The 27,091-nt window shown below is 40.8% G+C and overlaps 1 protein-coding gene across 9 annotated transcripts in view; it reads left to right on the forward strand.

The window, feature by feature from the left end:
* The window catches only part of EBF1 (EBF transcription factor 1), a 289,221-nt gene that overhangs the window by 193,426 nt on the left and 68,704 nt on the right, over positions 1 to 27,091 (forward strand). For 5 of the 9 annotated variants that reach the window (XM_064161950.1, XM_064161954.1, XM_064161952.1 and 2 more), the window contains exon 9: positions 19,299 to 19,432. In XM_064161950.1, the coding sequence (XP_064018020.1) occupies positions 19,299 to 19,432 (134 nt within the window). The remainder of the gene's footprint in view (positions 1 to 19,298; positions 19,433 to 27,091) is intronic. The other 4 variants (XM_064161951.1, XM_064161955.1, XM_064161953.1 and 1 more) reach the window with 1 other exon arrangement.

The raw sequence follows: 27,091 nt of genomic DNA on the forward strand, positions 1-27,091 counted from the left end.
CTTAGTCGATTAGGTATTTTCTATTTGGGTTAATAAAAAAAGGGAAAGCTTTTTTTTCCCTACCCTATAAATATTTCGAGGGAATAATCTTTAAAGCTTTGTGTCTGACTCTCTTGAATTATCATCATTAGCTAGTCTGGTTGTTATGGAACTGTTGACAGTGGTTGTAGTGTGCTTTGCATTTAGCTGCCTGTGCTGGGCACACTTGCTCATGGTTCCTGAAAGATGCTCAGAAATCTGACTTAGTGACCTGATAGTTGTGCTTCTAAGTGGATTTACTACAATGGTAACCATTACATTTTTGGCAATGTGGAGAGGCATGAAGGGGATACCCCTGCCAGCACCATTTGAACCATTTAAATCCTGAACCCCTTTCATGGTAGCTGATTGTCCCAGTTTGGGGCTACGAGCATACCTGAGACCGGAGGACAGGAATGGCTCTTACCCCTTTCCAGGAGTAAGAATGAGGATAGCGCACACTGATTGGAAGTTTAGAGACAAATTGTGATGGTTTGGGAGTTACCTGCCACCCCACACAATGAAATCACCCAGACTAGGCTCAGCCAGCTGGAAGTTAAGGAATGAAGCTTTATATTCACAGCTTAGCACAATGGACAAGCAAATATCTACAATATATTACAAATATATACTGCTGTATACAGAAATATGCAAGTTAAAGGTAATACAGAAACCCAGTACCCCTTCCAAGAATCAGAGTCCCCAGGAGGGGCTCCCAACCCCCCTTCCACCTTCTTTCCACCCCCTACTCTTGTCCCAGAATCCACCATAGTGCAGGGTGAGTTTGGAGGATCAGCAAGAGGGGTTAGAAGCACAGTGATTGGTTGGGTTACAAGAGAGAAAACTCAAACACTGACTCCAACAGACAGAGGCTCTCTGTCGTACCTATGTTTGTGTCCCTGGTTTTGTATGTCTCAGCGAACCTATGAGTGAAGTAGACCTCACCTTTGTTTTCTTGTCACAGCCTGTCATCTCATTGTTTCTTGTTAAAATATTCCAGTTAGCCTCAAACTAGCACAGGAATTCTATTCAAAAGGGCATCTCTACAAAAGGCAGTCAGGTAGAATAAGTATAAAACTCATTAAGCCCAAACAGGCCTTCTAGAATCCTCCACCCCTTCCGCCCTCAGGTAGGCCGGAACTGCCCTGCCCAGCTGGGGCCTACGAGGCCTCAGTGGCTCCATTCCCTGCCAGCCAACGCCCCCACGAACTGGGAGATGAGAGCCTGAGTTGCTCAGAGAAGGGAAGCGGAGCAAGGTAGGGGAGAGAAGGGGGAGAGATCAATCAGGCACTGTCTTTTAAGCTGTGAAACCAGAAGATGGAATAGAATAACAACATTACAACATCCTGGGCTGAGCAGGTCCATCCTCCTGGAATGGGCCTCTGCCCCTGTGCTTTAAGTGGGACCTAGGATCCCTCAAACTACCACACTCATGGAACTGGAGATACTGGGCTGGGGGATAGGTTGGACTGAATGATCTTGGAGGTCTCTTCCAACCTGGTTGATACTATGATTCTATGAACTGTTAATAGAAAACACAATACTGTTTGAAGCTAAGAATATTAGCAAGTTGAGAAAGGGTAAAAACTACCTGAAGGGACATCGTAGCCAGGTGGGGGGTGGCCTCTTCTCCCAGGTAACCAGCAATAGAACAAGGGGACAAAGTCTCAAGTTGTGCCGGGGTAGGTATAGGCTGGATGTTAGGAGGAAGTTCTTTACAGAGAGAGTGATTGGCATTGGAATGGGCTGCCCAGGGAGGTGGTGGAGTCACTGCCCCTTGAGGTCTTCAAGAAAAGCCTGGATGAGGCACTTAGTGCCATGGTCTGGTTGACTGGCTAGGGCTGGGTGCTAGATTGGACTGGATGATCTTGGAGGTCTCTTCCAACCTGGTTGATACTATGATTCTATGAACTGTTAATAGAAAACACAATACTGACTTGAAGCTAAGAATATTAGCAAGTTAAGAAAGGTTAATCCTCAAAACAAGAGTACATGTGGGGTGGTTGTGGCCAGGAGGAGGTTGCTCTCTTCTCTCAGGTGGCCAGCGCCAGAACGAGAGGACACAGCCTCAGGCCGCGCCAGGGGAGATTTAGGCTTGAGGTGAGGAGAAAGTTCTTCCCTGAGAGAGTCATTGAACACTGGAATGGGCTGCCCAGGGATGTGGTGGAGTCGCCGTCCCTGGGGCAGTTCAAGGCAAGGTTGGATGTGGCACTTGGTGCCATGGTCTAGCCTTGAGCTCTGTGGTAAAGGGTTGGACTTGATGATCTGTGAGGTCTTTTCCAACCCTGATGATACTGTGATACATTTTACCCTTAGGGAGTATCAATTCCAATTCTTCATCAGTTAGGTATTGTTTCATTCACCTGGCCTTATTTAAAATAAGAAACTTAAGTGTTTGACTTGTTTCACCTGTGGGTGGAAGCACCTGCTATATCTTAGTACTCCCCTTAAGAAGGTCTTTATGATTATGGAAAAATACAGACACAAGCTTTTTCTGCATCCATAACACACCATATAGAGAAAAGTAGTGGGCTTGATTTATTATTTAGAAGAGAAATATTGAAGGGAAAAAAAAATAGGATTCTACCACTCTACTTGAGGGGATCTTGAATGTTATTCTGAGTTATGTCAGCTTTCTAATTTATTTTCTATGAGGGAAGAATACCTAGGGTTGTTGGACATCTCTATGCATACACAAGGGAAAGAAAATGTGACTTTCAGAACATTGCACAACATGGATAGTAATAACAGTAAGTGAGCCTTGATATACTGAACAATTGCAAAATTTCAAGCTGGAAATAATTTTCTTTACCTTTGCCAAGTTGCCTTTTTGTATTGGTTCCTTCATAAATGCAGTGACTCATAAATTCAGGCAGTTTTTTTACATAATTGTTTGTTATGTGTTCTTGGAGCTTGACTTCACTGAGTGTATAATATTAACCTCTTTGTTGCCCCATGGACTTACTCTGTGTTTCTAATATGTGTGAGCCCACCAGGGCTGGATTAGCCCAGTATGTGTACTCAGATGGAGCTAGAGCATTTGTCTCCCACCATGACAAAACATGGCTAGAAAGTTAAAGTGCTTTGCTTGAGAGAATTTGTAGATAAGGGCTCCAATATGATCTCACAAAGATTTTAACTCTGGAGACCCGTGAATTAAGTTGCAAATGTTAAGATGTGGTATCTTCCTAAAAGGTATACAGCAGGTCAGCTGAGGTTAAGAGTTTGAGCAACTCCTCCCCCAGGAACTGCTGTGTGAGGTTCTGTGGTGGACACTGTGCAGTATGTCAAGCTGTGTGATCAAAATGATCCCTTCAGGAGTAATTCTTGGGACCCATTGGGTTAGCAAAATACAGCATAGCTCAGATTCATAAAGCTCCAATTTAGAATCCCTAAACTATGTTAACTTAGTTATGCCCCACTGAATTATGCTTGATGTCTTTTTTTCCCAGCTCTTCACCAGAGCAAAGTAGTTGTCTGCAGGCCAGACCCCTGCTTGCTTTTTGGATATTACTGAGAATTTCACAAGAACTGGGTGGGTGGGGAGGTGGAGCTGCCCTTCTCACAGCCAGTCATGTCAAACAGAAAGCAGAAAATCTTCTGTTTGTGTTTGTCTAGGTCATAAATCAACCATTAAGGAGGTCAGCAAAACGTTTAGAATATTTGGCTGCAGCAATTCTGATCTTTCAGCATTTATTTTTATTCTGAGGTTACATGAAATCTAGATTTAAGTGGTTTTTCTGGGCTTTAATGGTTGATTTAGGTGAGGAGGTTCCAGAATTTCAGTTCTGGCAGTAGGGTGTAGGTATTTCACAAAGTTGGAGGCTTGAGTTTATGATTTTTTTTGTTTTCATTATTTAAAACTTAATCCATCGTGTATGTGTACTGACAGTGCTGCCACCATGTTGCAGGAACCTTAAGAGTATTCTAGTCCATCATAAAAAGGGATTGCTGCTACATAAAAGCCCGTGGAAGTACCTCCTTGAAAGGTCAAGTTTGAGTACTCCTGTCACCACAGTTAGAAAGGATTCATGCTTGATAGTCACATATCAAGGATCTAGTGTTACATGTAACTGAAAAAGTAAAAGAATGCTCCAATGGAAGTGGGACACACCTTGATTTTAAAAAGATAAGGTGTGGCAATTTCTACCTCTCAGCAGCTGCCCTCTGTGTTTTTCAGCTAAATGAAAAATGAAGCAGCCCTTCCCCCAGAATATCTAAATGATGTCAAGCTGTGATATGTTGTTACCCTCTATTGTTATGAGGATGTCATGAATTCATGGAAAAATAGTACCTGGATGAAGATAGAGTGCATTTTGTGAAACTCCCAGAGGAGCTTTCAAAAGTGTGCTCCAAAAATTGCAAAAAGAAGAAAACATGAGGAAAACTGTCATTAAAATCTGATACAAAGTTGTGGGAATAAAACCTCTATTTTGTTACAGCAGGCAGGGAAGGGAGAAAAGTTCAGATGGAAATTCTCCAACCACCACGAGACTTGGCTCTTATTTGGAGGGTTAGACCAACCACTTTCTGAAGGTTTGAGGTTTCACTCCAGACCTCAGAGGAATCAGAGCACAGTTATGCAGGTAGAAAAACCTTAGCTACCCTGTTTGGCAGATACTTCACAGCTCCCAGTACAGGAGAATATTCAGGAGCACTCAAACAGGCAATGAATAATCACAGACAATAAGCATACATTAACTTTCAATTTGATTTGCTGGCCATCATGTCACTGATACAATAACATCATAAGGGAGGAAAATGACATTAGGATTAAAGAAGTGTTTCAATGATACCTGTGCAGGGAGGTAGTGAATTTTTGCCAGACGTTGTTTTTCCAACCTTCCAACGTATCCACACCTGTTCTAGTGGGACGTGTCCCTGCCTCTGGCAGGGGGTTGGAACTAGATGATTTTTGAGGTCCCTTCCACCCTAAACCATTCTATGATTATATAATTATAATTATTTCTCATCAAATTCCTCTAACTTAGTTCTGTTTATTGTAGGTTTTTTTTTTTTTTTGTTGTTATATTGAGTATTTTTTTTTTCACTCCAGAATTCCTGATGATCTGGGCACAGTACAAAGGAAAAGCATTTTGTGAATGGTGGTTTATTGATGGGGGTCCAAGAACTAGAAGGTTTTATTTGAGCACTCATCTGGAAGTCATAGAAGTTCATGATTATCAAAGAATGGTGTTCACAGTAGTTTGCAGGTATCTGGACACTTCCAAATGTTAGACAGCCCAGTATTTAAGTATCCCAAAGCAGCTGCAATGATTATCAAAGATCCTTGTCCCCATGAAACTTATGTCCAAACCTATGAAACAGCTGAGTGCTACCCATCTCAGGATTAAAGCTTGGTTTTGATTAAAATTTTCTGCCGAGTAGTCATTTAGAATATTCTGACTGGAAATCTTAATGAATAATGAACACAGTAGTTTTTGCACACCAGGCTGTAACGTCATTGCATTGAACTGAGAGAAGACTGGTGTGAGAATTTAGGTCTCTCTGTTACTGTCCACTGTGAGCTACCTGTCAAATGAATATTTGACAAAGCTCCTCCACGTCCAAGGAAATGAGTTAGTAGCATAAATCAGGAAACTGATGCAGAAAATGGAACCTACTAGGATGGGACGTTTGGAGTTATTCTAATTTGGATTACCAGCTGAACATTATTACTGTTAGTAGTAGACAATAAAAAACTAATCATTAATATTTGAATGAAGACAGGCTTTGAGTTTTCCCCCAAATCCAGGATACAAGATTTTCAGGAGCACACAGCACTACCAGAAACGTGCTTTCATTAAAAGCAGTAATACAACTTCACAAAGTGTTTGGGGTTTTAAAATCTTTGCCCAAACTGTTTGCTGAGCATAACCAGAAACCTTTGGGTGTCACAATTAGCCCTTTCTGCTTCCCACCTTCATTCCACAAATTTAGAGTTCTTTTTGTGACAAAACGAATCTTTAGAGTGAAAGTGACTATAGCAATAAGCAGTGCTGGTGTATGACCTCACTGTGCAAAGCAAATAGGGCTAGAAAGCTTTTTTTTAAAAGATCAAAATAAAGCTTTATGAAAGATTTGTTTGGATTTTAGAAGTTGAAATTTGTGTCTCAAAAGTAGTTCAGACTTAAAGGTCTTCAAGTTAAGGTACGAAGGACACTATGAGATGCTCAACAAGATACTGTCCTTCATGAAGTGCCTGTTTAGGACTGTCTGAACTTCTGATTCATTTTTATGAGTCAGGTGGGGATCTGAGAGTCTAGGTACCCCACAGTAATCTTCTCAGAAATTTCTGGGCCTAAAGACATGTTTTCAAAGCACCAAGATGCCTAAACCTATGGGTAGGCACTTAGTGGGATTGCTAAACTGTAACTACTGAATTTCTGTGCCTGTATGCCACATACTTTGAAAATTCTATTAGGTGCTTCCTAGAACCACTGGGTAGCTGAGTGCTCCCAAAAATCTGGTCCCAGAAGCTGCAGGAACCTGTGTGCTTTTTACTGTACTACTGTTGAAGTGTCTGTTAGCAATGGGAGTATAAGGAAATTCAAAATCAATTATGTTTGGTTAATACTGTATCATTATGGTTTTGTAGCAGTTCTCAGAGGTTCTATATCTATCCCACGGAAAATCAAAGTGTGTTTCCCACAGAGGTCCTGTTTGGGTTGTGAAATGGCAGCAGACGTGGTAGATCTCCCCTGCTGTTGGACACTGAACAGACGGCTTGTGTTGCTCTTCCCTGGAAGCCCAGGCTTACATATGGAATTCATAGGTTTGGTGTTACCCGATCCAGGCTGAGAGGGAAGGCCAGCACTTGGAGGTGAATTGCAGGCTTGACCACAGTGCTGCTCATCTTTCCAGCCACAGCTTTAGTTTGTGGGTTGCGGTTTGAGGTCACAGCGCTTTGCTACACTGTGTTCAGGTGAGATCATTGACCAACCTCTTGGGCTCTTTAAGGAGATGAAGAGAAGGGAGAAAAAAAAAAAAAGGATTTTGACCACTTTTGGCTCTCTGAGACACTAGAACTTAAAGCAACTCTGATTAAGAACCCTCTGGAGAAAACTGTCCCTTTCCTGGGATTGTGACCTTGATGGCAACAGCGAGTGCTGCCTCCTCGTTCAGCCCTGAGTCTGGGCAGAGGTGAACGTTGGAAAGCCCAGAGTCAGGTGCCTGTTCTGTATTGGCTGCCAAATATTTTTATGGGGTTGTTTCTAGATGCTTCCTGTCTATGATATCATCTTGCTGAGGTTCCTTGGTACATTCAGGAGCAAGCGTGGAACTCCTGGGTCTCCAGGCTTCCAAAGGTATTTACCCATCTCTACTCATTGTATAGCCAAAGGAATATCATGGCATAGGCAAACCAACTCACCCAGCCAGAGCTGCAGTCTGACTTTTTACATGCTGCAGCGCCTTAGGTAGGTGGTCTGAATATGACCCTAAATAAATAAAAGCATAGCCTGACTTTATCAGACACATTGAAAGAACAACTTCTTTAAGCGTTTGTAGGCTTGAGGCCAAGATATTCACTGCTCAGATTTTCAGCGTGCTGGTTTTATGTGGTGTCACTGCTGGACAGATACTGTGAACTATAAATATATTTTTATGCTTGTGTTTTTGCAAGTGAATGCTGAATGGCTGGGAGGGGATGCTTGGTCCTGCATTCAGAGCTGCACAGAGAACAGAGGAAGAAACAGTTTGAAAGACACTGCACAGCAGAGACAAGGGGGTCTCAGTCTTTGCAATGCTTCTGCGTGAAATGCAATTCAGGTTATGTTGCCTCCATTGCTGTCCCACTGCCATCACAAACATCATCTGAGTCATATATTGCATTCCTGAATTAAACCTCCCTTAATAATGATAGCAACAGCAATTGAATTGTTCTGTTCTTCTTAGCCCTCCCTTCCTATCCCAGGGAGTTATTAGTTTGTAGTGTATTTCTGGCCAGGACAGCAATTTAGTTAAACCTTATGATCACTGGGATGCTGTTCTTGCAGAAAAGCCAGATTCCCTAGCTTTTGCCTTGGCCCAGGGCCTGGAAACCTGAGGCTGTCTGTCGGACCTTGGTCTCGGCTGCGCTGCATAACCTGTCACAGAGACAGCCTGAGCACAGTTTTTGCACATGATGAATATGGATCTTTGCTGCATCTGGCAGACTGCAACAATGCATGCAGAAGACTGTCATTAATAGATAATAAAAGCAGAAAGCAGCAATAATGGGAATAAGCTTTTATTTTACTGGGAGTGATTATTACTTTTTTTTTTGTTCCTGGCCTGTGACTAGATCAAGCTGCAAATCACAGCTACCAATGCTGTGTGCACACATGTGTTTTGCTGTTGGCTGGCTTTTAATCTGGAATATTTAACCAGGATATCTTCAAAGTGTGATTGTGTCATACATTCTCATATACTAACAGATTTCAAAGATGAAGAGCCTTGCTGCTTTATGTTTAGTCATGCATTCATCTCTAAATTTATGGCAGTATTATGGCTTAATGAATTGAACAAGTCCCAGAACAACAACAAAAATGCTTTTCTGTTTGAATTTAGATATTGCATACTTTGTTCTTCAAACAAATAATAAAACCAATATGTTTCTTTAGTGGTAAACTTCAGGCTAACTTCATCTCTCATTACTAATCAAGTACTCAAGGATATGTGTGCGCACACACGTGTGTGTGTGTGAAGCAGGCACTTTCAGTTGCAGTGCTAGATGTAGGCTGAACATTCATATTCCAATAGCGATAGGCAAACCTCCGAGAACAGATGGAGCAGAGTTCAGCACAAAGGTTTAATCCTATCAGGATGATTCCTGTATGGCCATCTGGATAATCCGGCACACAAATTCAGTGCCTGTTAAAAATACAACGTAGGCCAAGATTAGCGTCACAGATTTTCCACTAGACTTGTTCATATTTGACTTTATGATTCTCAGACTCCAGAAAATTGCATTAGAGAGCAGTCTGTGATTTGTGAAAGAAATCAGATGAGGAATAAGAACTCTTAGGGTACTTGAATTTCCCTTGAAGAAACTGGATTACAGGCACTCCCTGTCCCTGCTGCAACTGCTTTGTGTTTCTACACGGGTTGTTCTGTTTCTGAAAGACAATTACTGCGAGCTCTCTGTTGTGGGCAGAGAGTCTGCTGAACAAAGAGACTTCAGCTAAACATTAATGTTAGTTGGAACTCTTGTTTTTATCACGGTGAAATAAATACTGTTTGCTGTAGAATCAATCTCAGGTGAACTTCTGAGTGTTGCACTAAGGGAGATTGTAACTGACTTTTAGGGGTTGAAGTTCTGGGTTTTTTTCAATGTGATAATGAAAAATACCATAAATGTTTAATTATAGTAATATTTAGTTCCAGGGAGTGAGGATTTAGGTTGAACTCGATGCTTCACCTGGAGAAGTGTCTGCATATCATTGACTATACCTTGCCAGTGTGGCCACAACATACCAACATACATCTGACCATCAAGACTTGCTGGTGTTGTGCTTGGGATGCTGAGCTTTTTACACCTTATAGGGATGGGATGCTGTGGCCCAGAAGCTTTTATGTAGTCCCGTGTTCTAACTCTAGAGAGATTTGCTGTGAGAGATTTACAGTTTTGCTGAGAGTACTGATGGAAATAAAAAAGAGAAAATGAAACCACAGTGATGGTGATACAAAAGCTGGATTTAGAAATAGCACCTGCCTGCCCCTCTGATAGGTTGGGATTCAGCAAAACAGTAAACCACAGGGTTAACATTAAACAAATGATTGGTTCCACCCTATAAAATGCTTTTTCTGGTTCAGGACTTCAGTTAGCAGCACTGAAGAACCAGTCAGTTAAATTAAGTAGGTTTTGGGGTATGTGAGCTATGCAGCAATGTTTGTTTTGAAAAACATTTAGGGTTGATTTATATTGCACATTTTAGTCTTCCATTCACAAGGTTGCCTTCATCCTCACCCAGAAATTGCATCAGTGCAACTATTTTTAAACTTTAGTGCACTTAAACAGATGCAGTCTCCTTTCTGGACAGGCTTATTGTTTTTAAAATAGTCATATTGGTTTAGCTGGGCTTTGTGGAAGTTAAATCAGCAGGAAGCCATTGAAATTGAAACAGGAGGGATACGTAGGGTTTTTTTTCACTGTCTTACTAATAAAGCTTTTAAAGTCCACACTCAAATAAAACAGTGTGATCTTGGGTGTATATCACATCTCAGACCTCTGTAAGCTATTGCCTTTGGCTTTCCATCTTTTAGGAATACTGTTCCTATGCTCTTCCATGTCACCTCATGAGTGAAGAAGCAGAAGTACTGGTTTTTGTGGGGTCACAGTAAACCATTTATCTTATGTGAGGAGAGAGGAGAGGTTTGGTGCTTGGGTCTGAGCACCTTGTCACCAGTCATGGAGATGAAAGTGCTGGCAATATTTGATAGGTTCTATGAGATGTTCTTGGATGTGCTGCTTCTCCTGATCCACTATGTGTATATCCCCTGTGCAACAAAGCTGTCCAAGATAACAGAGACTGCATCAGTGCTGGAACTGAGTAGCTGTATCAGCTTAGGCAGAGTGCTGTGTTTGGTCAAGGCCATTCACAACAGTTGCTTCATTGCTGACTGAGAGTAAACATTTTCCAACTTTGGGACAAAAAAAAGATGAATGCAGAAACTATAGCTTAAAATCTGCTTGAAAGAAAAAAATCAGTATGGCATGTCAAAATTATTTTCATATTTACAGATTAATTTTTTTATATATATATAGACATATGTAAGTGGTTTGGTTGAATCTATATATTGAATTTAACCCAAATTTTAAGTATTTTTGCAACATGGCCTGCTTTCTTGGGAAATTTAGCATTTGCCAAACAAACATGATGGAGCTGTCTTTTGGAAGTGAGGCTTTACCAACTTGCAGTGAGCTGCTGAGGACTTTTATTGTTTATTAATGTTTACAAAGAAGAAGGTATCTCCTGGAAAACAAGAAAATACCCCAATGACCCAGAACTTTCTCTGTTTTGTGAAAGCATTTAGAATAATGAATGAAAATGTCTTGCAATCATGTAGAGATTATTGTTTTCATTGAAATGTTTTAAGCAAAGTACACAGCAGACTTTTTTTAGATTGCCTCCTTTTTACATGCAGTAATTTTTCAAGGAGTGATCAACAACTGAGAGCTTTGGAAATCATGAAGGAAAGAGAAACACAGAGGACTCCATGAAAGGTAGCTTTACTAGCTGAGGTATCAGCAAGGATAGAAGACATACACTGGCTTAAGTATTGATTGTAAGTGGAATATTGCCCCAGATAATTTATTTACATTTCAATTCTCATTAATGGGAACTGAGCTTCCAAAATATTAGGCAGAATATCACAGCCAGTACCTTTAATTTCACAACTTGGAAACAGAAACAAAGGAAATCTTCCCTCCCTTCCCCTAACCTGAAGGGATTGCCCTGCACATGTATTTTTGGTTCTGTGATTTCAACCAGTGCAGATGTTGTGAAGAACCAGGAGGCGGCTGCTGTTTTTGGTAGGGTATTGTAGTCTTTAAGGCTTGCCAGTGGTAAATCCCAAATATTGGGATGCTGTAAAGGAGGGAGCTGGAAAGGGGGAGCAGGGCATCACATCCTTGTGCCTGTGTAGCTTAAAGCTGTGTGAGTTATCTGCTTGAGAGGGAAACCTCTGTTACCCTGTTTCCTGCACAGCAGCTGCTTATTGTCAGGAGAGAATAGGAGAGAGAGCAGGCTGTGATATGAAAAAGGCAGGCAGGAAGATCATCACTTTACCAAGATAAACAGCAAACACATTGTTTAGCTTAAGAGAGGAGATTTAATGCTTCTCTACACCATGTAAAATTTTTGCCACGTTCTCTTCCCTTGTGTTTATGACTAACTCTTTGGGATGCTCCTGTGGGTTTCCATGCAGGCTGGTTTGGCAAACTTCAGTTGCTTTCAGTTTCTTGTGTTTGATACAGCCCCGGCAATGGCTCTGTGCACTAGACTGGAGTGGTACCACTGCATGGGTACACATGTGCTTTATAGTTTGCCCTTTCAGCATGCTCGGAGTAGGTGAGCAGATGATGACAATGCCTGCTTCTCAAGAATTAGAAACAAAACAGCCTGACTCAAAACCCCCTAAAATATTTGGTTCATTTACTCAAACTGGTAAATTTTGGGAAAATGTTCATCTGGGGAAGTAAAAAGAAAGGTAAAAAAAACCCAAACCACTCCCCTCATGATAAAATCAGTCTGTTGAGGTGCTAAATGTGGAAAATATGTGATTAAAAAGTGGTGAAGGGAATAACCCTTCCTCCTCTGCATAACACCTATGTAAATCTGTAATTCAAGAAGAAACAATGGTTTTCTCCCCTTTAAAGGAGAAACATGCTTTGTTAAACTAAAAGTGTTGATCAAAGGGACCTTGAACATCCCAACAAGTGCTGCTCACCTTTGGGTTAAGAGTGCTGTGAGAAAGTTGTTTAGGCTCAGGCCATTCCTATTGCCTTGCTTGGAGTCATAAACCCTATGTGATTTTAGCAACTGCGAGATACTCAGATGATATCAAAATGCTGTAGAAATCCAAGAGTTAGCACTGAATTGTTCTTATGTTTGACTTTCTGCAACACTGAATAGACACAGCAGCTCAGTTCCTGAAGTCATCATACTGGTGCTAGTCTGTCAGCTCCGTTGCTAGCTCTCATGTGAGGTTGGATGAGTCTGCACTGCTCAGGGTGGTCTACATCTAACCTAAGTGTTCTTTGAAAAGGGAAACCCCAGTTCTGTATACATTGCATAGCTCTTGGCAGCTTTGCACAGAGCACTGCCCAACTATCTTTAAAAAATCTAGTTCCTTATTCTGCAGCTTCTTTGGATGGGATTTTAAGCACTTAAGCGGTTTGTTGAATCACGACTTCAATAAGTCATGGTTTTCAGTGCTTAAAACTGATTTGTTAGTAGTTTGGCAAAAAACATTTCACAGGTTATAGGATCAGACCCATAAACTGTGGGTTAATCTGTGGTTCGTTTATGTATTTAGCCTGGAATTAGGTTTTACCTAGGGGAAAAAAAAAGGAAAATTGAATTAAACTCCAGATATTTTCAGTACTTCCTCTAAGATGAGACACAAATTCCTTGTTCCTCTGAATTCCCAATTTTAACTGCCTTCATGCAATTCTCCTTGCGTGTCTCAACACCGTTAAGGAGAAGAAAAATAAAAGCACGTATCCCATCATTTAAGCTCCCATTGTGATGCAGCAACTGTTGTCGGAGCCTCATCTATGGAATAATGGAGGATGAAACCACTCTTCATGATAAAAACTGCAGGCGAGGTCATTCTTACAGTCACCAGCACAAACTGGATATTAATCATAGAGCAAATACATTTCAGAGGCTAAATAAGAGCAGTCCCAGAGCCCTGCTGATAGCTGTGCATCCCACTAATTCACCTCAGTGAACATTTACCTCTAAGCTCAATTAACCCTTGTTCCAAGGCCACCCATAAACTTTGTGATAAATATGGGGGGAGGGGTTGTTTAGGTTTTTGTTTGGTTTTGGTGTTTGGATTTTTTTTACCTCTGGCCTCTGTTTTCTATCAATAGAAATAGACTATTCCTGCTGGAGGATAAAGGGCTATCTCTGTTTTATAAACACAGGTCCCTAGTTAAGAATATGAGATGGTCAGTGTGTGTTTGCAAGGGACTTGAATCAGTGGCTCATTGATTCTCTAAATTCAGATGTTTGGTATTCCTGAGGCTCTCTGCTGTTTCGTCTGTCTTCTGAAGCCAGTTGAAGCAGTTAAAAAAGCTCAGGAGGCAGCTGGATGGTGATGTAGAGAAGAGGGATTTCCTAGAGCGATTGCCTGCAAACAAAGTTAGTTGCTAAACATGTACGAGAGATGTGATTACCATTGTTTTGTTGTTATTATTGCTCTTACTAGTATTAATACTGTTATTCTCCCTTCCCAGCATTGTTCAGAGGCAAATTGGAAATGTGGTAATTAGGCCCTGACTGGTAGTGTAGTACTCGTGTCCTGAGCCAAAGTTCAACGCCCTGAAATGAAATTTAAACCAATTAATCTGTTAGATTTTTATCGCTTGTCCGTGTTTTCTCAGCAATTCCCTCAGCACGCGGCCTTTGATCAACTCTCACACAAAAGCTAAAACGTGTGCCTGCTGCTAGCAAGATGGGGCTGACATTAACATGGCACTCATAAAACAATCAGAGCAGTGAAGCCCTCAAACAGACAGGGCAGAGTAATATTTAATAAAAGCGTGCACATAATCTTCAGAATTAGCATTTTGTGCCTTGCAGTACCTTTGGGAGAAGAGCTTTTATTTGTGGAGTGATCATTATTATAACAAAGAAGAGCTACCTAATAATTTCCACTTTAACTCTGCAATATGCCATGAGCATTTCTGAACCATTATGCTAAACTGTGGTGGGGTAATCATTTTATTGTCACAGTTTGAAGGAAGAAAAAATCCCCTGTATATCAGTAGCTGGGAGAGGGCAAGAGCACAGAAACACACTGAAAGGCACAGCACACAACAGAAAACTTTTGCTTTTTGCTACCCCTGTGCTGAAGTTGGTGCCTACCATCCTGCCAATGGAAGATGATAAGGTTTTAATAATGTATATTCTGAGGAAAGATGAAGATTTCAAAAGAACAATGTTTCCCTTGAAAGTCATTAAGCTTTTTGCTCATAAATCCTTAAAATGTATCGATGGAGACCTTAGCTTTGAAGTGAGTGGCACAATTCCCGTTGGTTTCAGGAAGTCTGGGATTGCAGTGCCTCCCTCTAACATCTATGTCTGTTAACTCAAACTGCAGGAGCGGCACAATAAAACATGTCAGGTGTTAATGCTGATTTGCCTTGATATTATGCAAAGGAGGTGAGCAGCTCATTAAGACTCATAACCATTAGGCCATTTCAGCAGGTGGAGGATGTGACCACATCACCTTCAGCAAGGAGCTGCAAGGTCTGTGCCTGCAGTTGGAGCGATAATACTTTGTTTTCCTCAGTCCAGCGACTGTTCTGAAAACATGCAGCTGCACACTCATGGCAAAGAGTCTGAAAATCTTACCTAATAGTTAGGCTACCAAACTCTCTTAGTTCTGCTTGTACTTGGCTGCCAGCTGTTCATTAAGCAAGTTTGTATAGGTAAGCATAGATAATTATTCTTTTGAATGATAATTCTTCTCTGAGCTTGGTTCACACTGTCACTCATGTACACTTCCTTGCCTTTATTAGAACTAGTCCAGTGTCCCCCACTGCATTGTTTTATCAAGTGAAGTTTCCAACTTTGCCTACGTTTTCTTTGTTTGTTTTGTTTTGTTTTTATTGCTACAGAATCCCCTAAATGTTATGCATTTTCCCCTTGTATTTCTTTTAAAAGCATTTTAGAAAGGATACTTTGGTGTTACAGAAGGGCATGTGAAGTGATTATGCTTTGAAACAGAATCTTTTGTTTTTCTTGGAAATATATATTTAAAAAAAAAAAAGTGATATAGTTAATTCCAGAGAGAGATTCTGGAACTTTGCATTCTAGAGGTGGAGGGAAAAAAGTTCTGGGTTCTAGTTTCTCTTGTGACCAGAATGAAATGTAGACAAATCATGGTCTGCAGTGAAAAGCTCTGTTTTTTTAGGGTTGCACAGAAGTAAACACCTTCCAGACAGTGCTTTGAAAGTTGCCAAGTGATTAACAGAAGAAGTATGAAGAACTGAAGGCCTGAGCTGGCCAGACATTTGTACCAGGGGCATAAATAGAGCTGAGGTCATTGTCTTGTCCCTCTCCCAACATTACCTGTGGTAATGCTGGCAAATGGGACCCGATACTTCATCTGCTTTCCTGGTGCTCCAAGGAAAAGGCCTGGGAAGGGCAAAGTTTCAGTATACCAGTGTTCCAAATGATGCTGGCTCTTGCAAATAGGTCATTATATAAACATGTTTTGTGCCTTCAAAAACAGGTAGCAGTCTGTATGCTTTGCTCAGCATGTCTCCTTGGGCTTCCTCGGGATGGAGTCCTTCAGCATAGCTTCCCTGGTGGGGTGGCACCTTTGTGCAGCCCTTCCAGTCTTTAGAGACACCTGCATTTTAGAACAAGAGATGCTGTGTGGGGAAAGTTGAGAAGTTCCACTGGTTTCTGTGACTGTTCCTAAGGGAAAATAACATCTTGAATTCTTCTAGGAACACACAGTACTTTTCTTTCTTCTCAGGTAGTGCCTGTAAAGGGTACCAACCTGCCCTGAGTGTTAAACCACCCAGTCCTGACTTTCTGTCCTCAGAGGCGATATCCTGGGCTATTGCCAGCAGAGGCACTGATTCAGCACAATCACTCCATATTAAAATGAAATTACACATGCAAGTGGCCACATTGACTTTGTGGATGAGAGCAAAGAGCCCACAGCCCCAGTCTAGCACAAGGACCTGTCTACTCAAAGTCATGGGACTTGGCATGTATTCGATACTAAGCACATATATGCATAAAGTAGCAGAATCCAACAGATGAGTGCAGCACCTTGCACCTCTCAGCACAGCATAGGTACTGCAGAGAACATCATAAGATAAATAACAGGCGTTGTAGTGGGGACCTGGAGCTGCAGAACAGTGTCTTGCATTCATTTTAAAGATGAATTGAATCTGTAATTTTGAAGCCTGCATATGTTTTCTGTTAATGGCTTGTGGCCTCAGACAGTTTTTTATTCACTGGTATTTAGGGGAAAAAAATGTTGCTTGTAATCTGTAAGAAAAGTAGCTCATTCTCTGACACATGGGAAACTGATTATCCCTGGGTTTTACTTGGGGGTGTGGGTGTGCCCACCATCAACTGGGAAATACTGGGAAGGGTGTAATTTTGAAGTGATTTCAGGTTTTCTTTATTGAATGTTCGGTTCTGTGAAAGGGCTAGATGGCATTTTGATAAGCTAATATCACTGTAAATCCTTTGCTGTGAGCTTGCCTGAAAGGGAGGCATTTGGGTTTGGACTTTGCAGTGGCTTTTGCACACAGCTCTGTGCAAGTAACGTGAATCCAAATTAAGCCTACTGAAGTAACTTCTGTGTGCGCTACATTTTCATGATGGTGATGTTAGGATGTTTCTTTTGTTAGCTCATGTAAAAGTTGATGGCTGCGCTATGCCAAGTTTAGAGTAGGGCAATGTGTTTTTTTTAATCCCTGTGTGTTTGTGTTTTTCCCTGGAGTTGGCATCCCCATCAGCTTAAGTAGTGGAAAAGTTTGTGCCTGGTGCTTACAACCTTTTGTAGGTAGGGATGGGATCTGTTTGCTCCCTATGCATGCATTCCATCACTGGTGGTGCAAGTCTGTAGCAGTGTCCACAGAAACATTCACTGCTAAGGGTGATTCAACGGCTCCCTTTTCAGCTCCATTTCCAGCTCTCTCTTGCTTCCCAGCTCCACACCCACCTGACCTACCCAAGGCTGGGAGGATGGAGCTTCTCACCAGCCTCATGGACTCTTGCAATTATTTTCAACTGACCAGAACTTCACTGAATAATCATAGACATACAGAGTTTCTTTAGTGCTTTATGTCTGGAGCATTTTAAAGTATGCTTCTGTGAATGAACTAATTTACTGTCTTCACAATTAGAAGAGTGTAGGGCAGCAGCTGTGCTGCTGTATGGCCACAAAGTGCTGCAAGGGTGTTGCTAACATGTGGGTAGATTTTACATCCCTATCTTTCTAGTAAATCTTTACCTGATGATGTGCCTGCGTGCTCTCCCTTGAATACATCATCAAACCAAATTAAAAGCTCAGCATTTTGACCAACTGGCCTTCCACAGCCAAAAGCATGCAGATCTGAAAGAAGATATATATGTGTGTGTGTATGTATATATATATAGAGAGAGAGAGGCAGCTAACAATGTCCTGCTGATTGACTCCTGACTGACACTGCAGTATCATTGTGGACAGTGGCAGCTCTTCAGTGGAGACAGCCTCTTCTCTTTGTTAGAAAAGAGATTCATATCTAAGCAAAAGAATCTTTCTTTTCAATGTTGAGGTTGACTGGTAGAGTTTTGCTGCTCCTTAAAGAACCTCATTTTTCATGGCTAATGAAATTGTTGAGGTACTCACTTCTATTATCTGATAGTATGTTCCCATATTCAGATCATGTATTAGCAAGAAATTGGTGGCAGGCTCTTTTTGGTGGTGCCCGGTGATGTACAGGGAACAGTGGGTAAAAGCTGGAACACAGGAGGCTCTGCCTCAACACTAGGAGACACTTCTTTATGATGAGGGTGATGGAGCTCAAGAAAAGGCTGCCCAGAGAGACTGCAGAGTCTTCTCTGGAGACTTCAACACCTGCCTGGATGCTTTCCTGTCCAGCCTGCCCTAGGTGATCCTGCGTTGTCAGGGTGTGTTGGACTCGATGATCTCTGGAGGTCTCTTCCAATGACTAACATTCTTTAATGCAGTACCACACAGGAGGAGAATCCATATGTAGATGTTTATATTGCCCTATGAGCATGCTTGTGCTTCTGTGTTCTGAACCAGAAGATCTTACACCAAGATCTGAGCTTACTATGAGCAACACTTGGGTTTTCAACAGCCTCTCAGAAGGTGCTTTGTCCATAGGATGCCAAGAAAGCATCTAGTGAAAGTGAGAACACACTTTATGGGCAGGGCAGAACACACTGCACACACTTCTCAGTTAGACAACATAACTGGAATGACTGAATGGCAGGGATCTGGGGTTTGATTTTGACTTTCTTTATTAGCCAAAGCATTAAGCAGGGCAGGGTGGTTTAATACTAGAACAACCTGGATCTTATTGCAGAGCAGTTAAAGAAATGCTGAAGGTTACACCCTTTTTTATTTAGCCAATATTTTGCACAAGATTTATGGGAGTATCCTTGATGAATTTAGGTTATAATGGATAATATAGCGAGCTTACTGGAGACTGTTTTATTAACCCAGGTATTGCACATTTCATATCAAATGAAGATTGGGATTTGTCCTGATTTCCAATTGGTCTCTGCCCATCATGCTCTGATTTTACTTTATTTTTGTTAATGTAGGCTTAAATTTTTTTCTTTTTTTTTTTCAGTGCATTTAACAAAACCAAACATAAATTGATTGAGGAAAAAAAAAAACACACTTCCAAAGATACAATTTGAGGTCATGCACATATACTAGAAAGAATGTGATTGTTGAAATCTTTGTGTTAGTAAGGGGGGAAAATGAAAGATCCTTTTATTTTATTTTTTTTCTCAAGCTTTCTATCATTAAAATCTGATTCTAACAGCAGAATACTTCTCTTTTTCATGTCTGTTGAAAAGCAGCTACACCATGTATCAAAGCCATCAGTCCAAGTGAAGGATGGACTACAGGAGGTGCCACTGTCATCATCATAGGAGACAATTTCTTTGATGGGTTACAGGTCATATTCGGCACCATGCTGGTTTGGAGTGAGGTAGGTGTTGTCTGAACGGTAATGTCTAATAGCTTTGTCTAGCTCGTAGCTAGCCTGTCCTTTTTCTATGCCACACGCTAAATCAGCCACAAATGTGGAGCTGTGACTTTTTTTTTCCCCCCCTCATTCAGTTTTATGAAAATAATTAGTCAGCTTTACCTGTGGCAGAAATCTGTTATAGCCAGGGGATTTGCATCTCCTCTCACTGGCCCAGAATTTAGCTCTTTTCTTTTTTTCCAGGAAAGGGAAGGATAATTCCTGTGTGAATAATTCTGCATTTAGCACTACAATAGCTAAGGGCCCACAGGAAACAAACGTTTAGGTGATCCTGCTTTCCAGGGAAACTGGCAGCTTGTAGCTGCAGCTCAATAAGGTGGAGACTGCAGAAATTCAGCACCTCTGAAGAGCATATCCTTACAGTCTAGGCACTTGTTGTAAGTATCTTTTTCCTAATAGCAACCAAATACACAGTATTGTATCCGTAGTGGAAAATACAAACTCATCATACCTAGCAGGGCCTCAGTAAAGGTTTCACAGCAACCTTTTCTTTTCTTTTGTTTTGTTTTCTTATCCATTCTTTGCTTTTGCTGTTCCTCCCAGTTTCCTAAATCCTCTCTTCTTATGGCACATAATTAAACAGGGAGTCTGATATTTCCTCAAATCCTGAGGAAAATGAAAGCCCAGGCAGTATCGCCCGAACAACCACTTCCAGTGCTCAGGACCTGAGAAGTCAGGGCAGAATTCCCACAGGCTTCACTGATGTGAGAGGCAACTCCAAGGAAGGGTTTACATTTTGCATTTATAGCTTTCCAAAAGCATTTTCGAGCTTCTGTAGGAATTACCGCCCCCCACCCCCGCCGCCTTTTATTTTAACACTTAATTAAACATGCTAACAAACCAGTATCTCCAAAACAGCTACACAATCCTTAGCCAGTGACTGAGGATCTTCTGATGCTTTGCCTTATAAATCTTACAAATACTTAATCAGCACTACAGCTTAATTCACATCCAGCACATTCCCACTACTGAATTCATTGCATATATGGCAGCATTTTTTCCATATGAAGAATATTCTCTAATGTCCTTCGTGAGCCTCACTGTTCTCCCTCTGTCTCTCTATCATCCTTCCACTTGAGGACAAGCCTGTGTGAAAGGACATTCTCAGAAAGGGAAATGTATTAAATGAGCCCTATTCTGAAGCCCTTATGTGATCATGAAAGTGCCCCCTGGGTCCAGTGTAAGCTTAAGATTGAAGCTATTATGGCTACAGACATTTAACAGGGAAAGGTGAAGAGGCTGGGAGAAAAGTGCTCTGATTTTTGGTACTGCAGAATTGGCTCTTCCATTACAAATCTTGATCTGTTTATTAGCGGATGCCATTAATTGGCAATTTCTAATCTCAGGAGACTGAGTGCTGATGGTTGCAAGGCATTGTCATAAAATTAATAATGTTTGAAGGGGCCCAGACCAAAGTCTGTGAGTGATGTAACAGGCTGCAGGTCCACTCTGTGACTATTTCACTGTTTTTTCCTTACCAAATTACTTCTCAGTTTCATAGCCTATGAAAGCAATAGAAAATCCTATATGGGGAAAAGAAAAATTCTAACAGAAGCAGACAAATATGATAAACAAGTGCAGAAATGTATGAGCTGAGTGATCCCTAAATAACAGTGATCTATAAGCATACAAATAAATGCAAACATACATAACCATCTGTAAACATACCTATCATACTTCCTAGCTATCTATGAAGAACAGAATAAATTCTTTTCTCTGCCTTCCCAAGGTCTAGTTCTTATTCAGTACCCAGCAAAAATATTTTTGTTTGATAGAGTGTGAAACTGAAAAGTCCATCTCCTGGATTTCAATATCATTTAAAAACTGGATCAAGTTCATCCTGAGCTTCCAAACAGGCCCAGTTTGGAGCAAATATGGGCAGGGTTTTTTATCATTGGATTCAAGGAGAATTTTCAACTCCATCCTGTTGTTTCATGGAGCCAAAGAAAACATTTTTAACTGAGCTACAGAAAATCCAAAGCAGTACTAGATAGGGGAAACTAAAGAAAAATAGTGAGTTTTGCAGAGCATTTTCACACGGATGTTTCTAGCTTCACTTTCAGTTGTAATTGCAGGCAGTTTGGGGGCTGAAGTCTAGTATTTAAATTAAGCATCATTTTGCTTGGGACCTTGGGCAAATCACTTAATCTGCTTAAAGTTCAATTCCCTTTCTCTAATATAGTAATAAGATTAGCCATCTTCTTGGGAGAGGTGCTGTGAAGATAATTATTGTAAAGGTCCTGTATTGCTCTGATTTTATTATAGCAAAATCTAAGCACCTGAGAAGCATTGATATTTAAAATAGAAATCCTACCACAATTGAGAAGCAAAAAAAACCAAAAAGAAATAAAGAATTGTTCATTCTAAGGATGAATTTGTTGCTGTCAAGCAGCATATGTTATAAATAATTTGAAATGTAAATAATATATTTTTAATTTATTTTACATGTATTCAAGTTTTGTAATTGAAATATTCATATGCTTGAAATGGAGTTGACTGTGTTAAAAAAGGAGGTTTGAAATGGTTTCTGAAACACATATTTATTATTTAAACATATATTTTAGCTGTAAACACTCTAACATAATTACAACCTTCCTCAGCCAGGGAGAACTAAATAAAAACTTAATTTGTCACATTAATTTTGTGCAGAAATGCAGATACCCTAAGCCAGTAGGTTCAATTAATCCTTAGCTTCCATATTACTTTATAAAAATGACTTTAAAAGCCCTTGATATTTTTAGAGTACAGCAAACTGGGCCATCTACTACCTTCTTATTCCAAAGGACTTGCATAGCTGACAAGCGGCACTGGTATATCATGTGCACATGCTGGATCTGGACAGACAACTCCTAGCAGTAGCCTGTTTGCCAGATAGACTCTGCCTGTCTGTTTGTCCAGTTGTTATTTGCAGGGTTTTTTACCCAGTATTCTGGGGCTGTGCATTGTTGCAAATATTCCAAAGCTGTGCTACTGATTTAAAGAAAAAAAATCCTCTTCTGTTGTTTCTGTCTCTTACTTAGTGTGGGGGGGTGAGGGCTGAAACTCTGAGAGTCAACTTTCAGAGCAAATGCATGATCACGAAGACAAAATTAGTTTCTTATAAATATGCCACAATATTTGCTCAAAACGAACTATTTCTTCAAATGTTCTCCTGCCAAGAACATTCCTCCAGCTGTACAGAGTCAGCTGGACACAACTTCTTTTTCTATTAAGAAAAGATGAAGCAGTGAAATGTCAGTGCTGTTACCTTTGTACAGCACAAAAACAGAGGATGATTTTTTTTTTTTTTGGGGGGGGGGGATGTTGGTGTTTTGGGCTTCTTTTTAAATGCTGCTCAATCAAATTCTCTGGCACAGTTTGGGTTTTTTTATTTTGCTTTATATGTTTATTATTGGTTTTGGAAGTCTCTGTTTCTGAGTGCTTATTTTGGAGGTCTGACTCATGTTTTAAAAATGAGTAGGCGCCCTCTTGTTGAAAACTAAGGTTTATTAAGCAGCATCTGCATGCCCAGAATTGAGGCATGAAAAGTCATGGGCATTAAAAAAAAAAAGAGGTATCTTAAGGACCCTGTTTTCACTGGAAACTGTTGTTACCTTCAGTTGGTGGGATTTTTCTTCATTTCTGTCCTAATGGTCCTCTTCACACAGAGTCCAAGTTAAATTTATGACTGATTGTCACCATTTCCCTAACCACAAACCAGAGCTCAGGCATGCAAAAATAAACTAGTGACTCAGATTAATGACATCTCCTTATAAAATGTCACTTTTAAAAAAAGAAAGTAACCTGGCACTCTGAAGAGTGTGAAATGATGCTGTATCACACAAGAATGTCTAGAATACATTAGCAAACCACAGAAAGAGGCTCGTTGTACCCACTCAAACCAAATGTGTTTTGGATATTGAAGGGCATGCACCTCCCTCCATTCTGAGGGTCTCTAACTCAAGTTTTAAGACAATCCACAGCATGCCCCAACTGATGTGCAAGAGTTTAGATCAAACAATTAGTGCAGTTGCCAACTATCAGATGAACTGACCTAAAGATAAGAGAAAGGATCCAGTTACTAGGATTATGTCCAGCTCCAGATCTTAGTTAGCCAAATGTAGGAATGGAAGAGGAAGCTGGATCTGGGATTTTGGCTGGTGAGTTCATCTCCAACTCACAGCTTAATGCTTTACTCAACATTTACATTTTAAAACAGTGCTCAGAAATGTACATAGCTCATGTTTACAAATTCTTAATTCTTGGCATGTCACTGCTACAGTTGTTGTGATGTCTGTTAGCGCACCAAGAATTCCCACCTGAGGTTGGAACACAGAAATGGCTGTGTGGGGGTCAGACATGAAGGTTCAACTAGCTCAGTGTCTTGTATGTGGCACTGGGCAATGACAGATGTCCATAAAAACAATGAATGGAATGAGCATGTAGTGATGCTTTCCCAGAACACTCTGCCAGCCTCCAACAGTCTGGAGCTTAGAGGCTTCCATAAGTACTTTCTTTACTTTTAATATCCCTTAGTGCTAATAGCTCACCTTTTTCAGGTATGCAACAGACTTTGCCTTGGCAAAAGCACAGCTTATGACTGTATGAGCAGAGAAAGTATGCTCAGAAAAGGTGAAGCTGGCCCCCAAGGTCATGCCAGAGATTGATAGGATAGACAGTGTCACGTACCATAATCCTGAAGTTACTACACTTGCTGTGGGTGGGTCTAGAGTACTCCGACCTGTGCAGCACCTAGTGGATCACTCAGACTGTAAAAGAGAGTTAGGAAACTTTGGAGAGCTGGTCCAGGTCCATAACACAATTCCTGGCAGCGCTAGGGAACTGGAGTTCAATGTTGGAGGTGAGGCTCAGAGGGCAAGTTTTGAAGTGCAGTGACATTGTCCCTTAAAGAAACTTTTCTGATATGACAGCAATATAGAGGACTGCTGTATGTAACTAAACTGGCCAATTCCTTTCTGGGTGCATGAGAACTGAGACCTGACCCAGAACAAAGCTCTATTTAGCTCAGCACTATATGCTTGACAGTGATCAGCGGCAGATGCTAAGGAGGAAAAGGTATGTGCAATCTCCTGCCATAACTCCCAAGCCTTTAGTCCTAGAGAAGAGAGGAGTAAAAAATATCCTGGGTATCCTAAACCATAGGACTTCAGACATAATGTTCACCCTTGGGGAATGTGTGGGCGACGTTATTGTATATTTGTGGTTTTAAACACAGTTAAACTTATTTACTTCAGAGCACAAAGGAAAACCAAACTGTTTGTGGAGAAAAAACCAGGAAACTTGCTTAACTCTCTCCAGCTCTCTTTAACAATGGACCATAAATAGGTCAGACATTTCTTGGGAACCAGGGAAGATGAGTATTGGAAAATGCCACAAATTATATTTGAGGAACATTAAAGTGGTGACAGACCAGTAAATGCTGGGAAATTCGAAGATGCAACCAGAAGCTGCCTATAAAACTCATGCCAGAATTGGGTGAGGGGTGCAAGGAATATGCTGATGTAGTAAGATGAAGATGTTAACCTTTTGCTATTAAAATCCTTGCTGCTCTTTGCAAATATTTTCCCCCTCAAAATGTCATGAGTCTTTTCTCATCTCGCCAGTTCATTCAGTTAACTAGAACCACTTGGGAATGGGATTTATCTCAGTTATGTTTGGCTGCCTACAGTTAAGCATTTAGTTTAAGTTTGGCATCTTGGTTCACTGGATAAAGGTAGGTCCTTCCATAAAGCAGCACATCCTAATGTGAGAGGTGTCTAAACCACTGGAAATAAATTGCTCTTTGACAGTGCTTTCTGCCCCTGCTGACTACTGAAGGAGTGTAGAGTGCTGGTCTAGGCTTGTAGGCTCTGGTCAGCCCATCTGGAGAGCAACTCCATTTAAGTAAAAGCAATCCTTGGAGGTTTGGGGGTTTATTTTGTGTTGTTTTGTTGGTTATTTTTTACCCAGTTGATAGGAGGAGTCATTAGGGAAAATGGCAGGTTTATTTTAAATCTAAATAAGCTTCTAAATCACATGATTTAAAAGCAGACCCCAAAACGTGTTCTTTGGAGTTCACAAAGTGGGCAGCATCAATTTCTACATGATCATTTCTAAAATGACATCTGACTTACAGCTTCTGTGGATCTGAACATTTCCTGGATCATTTGATGCTGGCAATTTTGGTTTTAATCTTCAACTGGCTTTAATATTAATTTCCTTCTTTTAAACATGGAGAACTTCCTACTGCATATGCCATTTGCCTTAGTAATGCAGATGGCTCTCAGGCAGACATTACTTTCCTGTGCTTTTTTAGTCTTGTCCTCTAAACAAAGAATTGTTTTAGAAGTCTGAGGTTTTTGTAGGACCTTACTGCAGTTTTAAATACTTGGTTCCTAGTAAAGATGAGAATAAATTAAAGTTTTTAGTAAAAAAAAGTCTATTGAAATATATTGCTGAACCCTGGACAAAATTTGACCAACTGCACAGAGCAGTTGACTGTGTGTATAGGGTGTCCATGGCTTTGCTCACTGCCAAGATAGGTTATGATTTTGGTCATGTGCTTCTCCAGAGGGGTGATAATGTGCTGCAGTTTGTCAGAGAAGAATTATCCATGTGCCAAAGCTGTATCTTGGTTTCTGGATGCAGTCATCTCACCTTTTCTGTGTAGCTCTTTGTACTGTGCTTGTCTGGAGGAGCATAAGGAATGAGAGGATGACATTTCAGTGGTGGGGAAGACAATGCTTTAGTATCTGAGTGCAGCAGAGATTTGAGTTTATATGCAATTAATTAATGAATTCCTAAGTGGCTCTGATATTAAGTTCAAGGACTATATTTTAAGTCCAGTTCAGAATCCTGAAACAGCAAAAATTATCTAGATCCTGGAAAGTGCATCACTGACCCACTCCAACCTTTCGTGTTAAGAGGATTGGGCTCCTCAGCCCCATTAGCAGGCAAGTTCTGCTTGTCTATGTGTTACTGTGTAAATCCACATCTGCAGGAGCCCTCTCAGATGTCTGTCAGCCACTGCAGTGAAGACAGACTGGAAATGGTGGTTAGATGATTATGTTTGGTCTTTCTCTTTTGAGTGCTATGATGATTCGCAAGAAAAGATCCAGCATCCTTCAGAAGCCAAACTTTGAATTTCTGCAGTAGTCAGTGATACCTCCACAAAATGACGAGGAGATTCAAACAGCAGCACATGTTGTATTTGCACTGTACAGATGTCAGCAGGTGGAAGACTCTGCCTGAGCTTAGGCTGTGCAGTGCATCACAGCCTGGGTTTGTGTTGTGTCATGTTCACACGCACAACTGCCTATCATTTATCAATCAGATTTGTTGGACGCTGTCATGACCCTAGTGTTCACCTGAGCAAATACTGGCACCCTGCTCCTTGTAAGCTCTGGTTATTGCATTAAACCAGGGCTAATGCTTGTACTAGGAAGCAAGTGCCTGCCATGTATGAAAACAGAAATAATGTTGTGATAGCTGCAAAGGAGAATGCTTGTAAATATTGTAGTCACTGGCTTTTGTGTGGGTTACATCAAGATTGTATTCAAACATTGACAGGTTAATTACATGTTTCAAAGCTTGTTTACTGTCATCTGAGAAGGGAAAGTGTTA

The sequence above is a fragment of the Pogoniulus pusillus genome, chromosome 22 (genome assembly GCF_015220805.1).
Source record: "Pogoniulus pusillus isolate bPogPus1 chromosome 22, bPogPus1.pri, whole genome shotgun sequence".
Classification (NCBI taxonomy): domain Eukaryota; kingdom Metazoa; phylum Chordata; class Aves; order Piciformes; family Lybiidae; genus Pogoniulus; species Pogoniulus pusillus.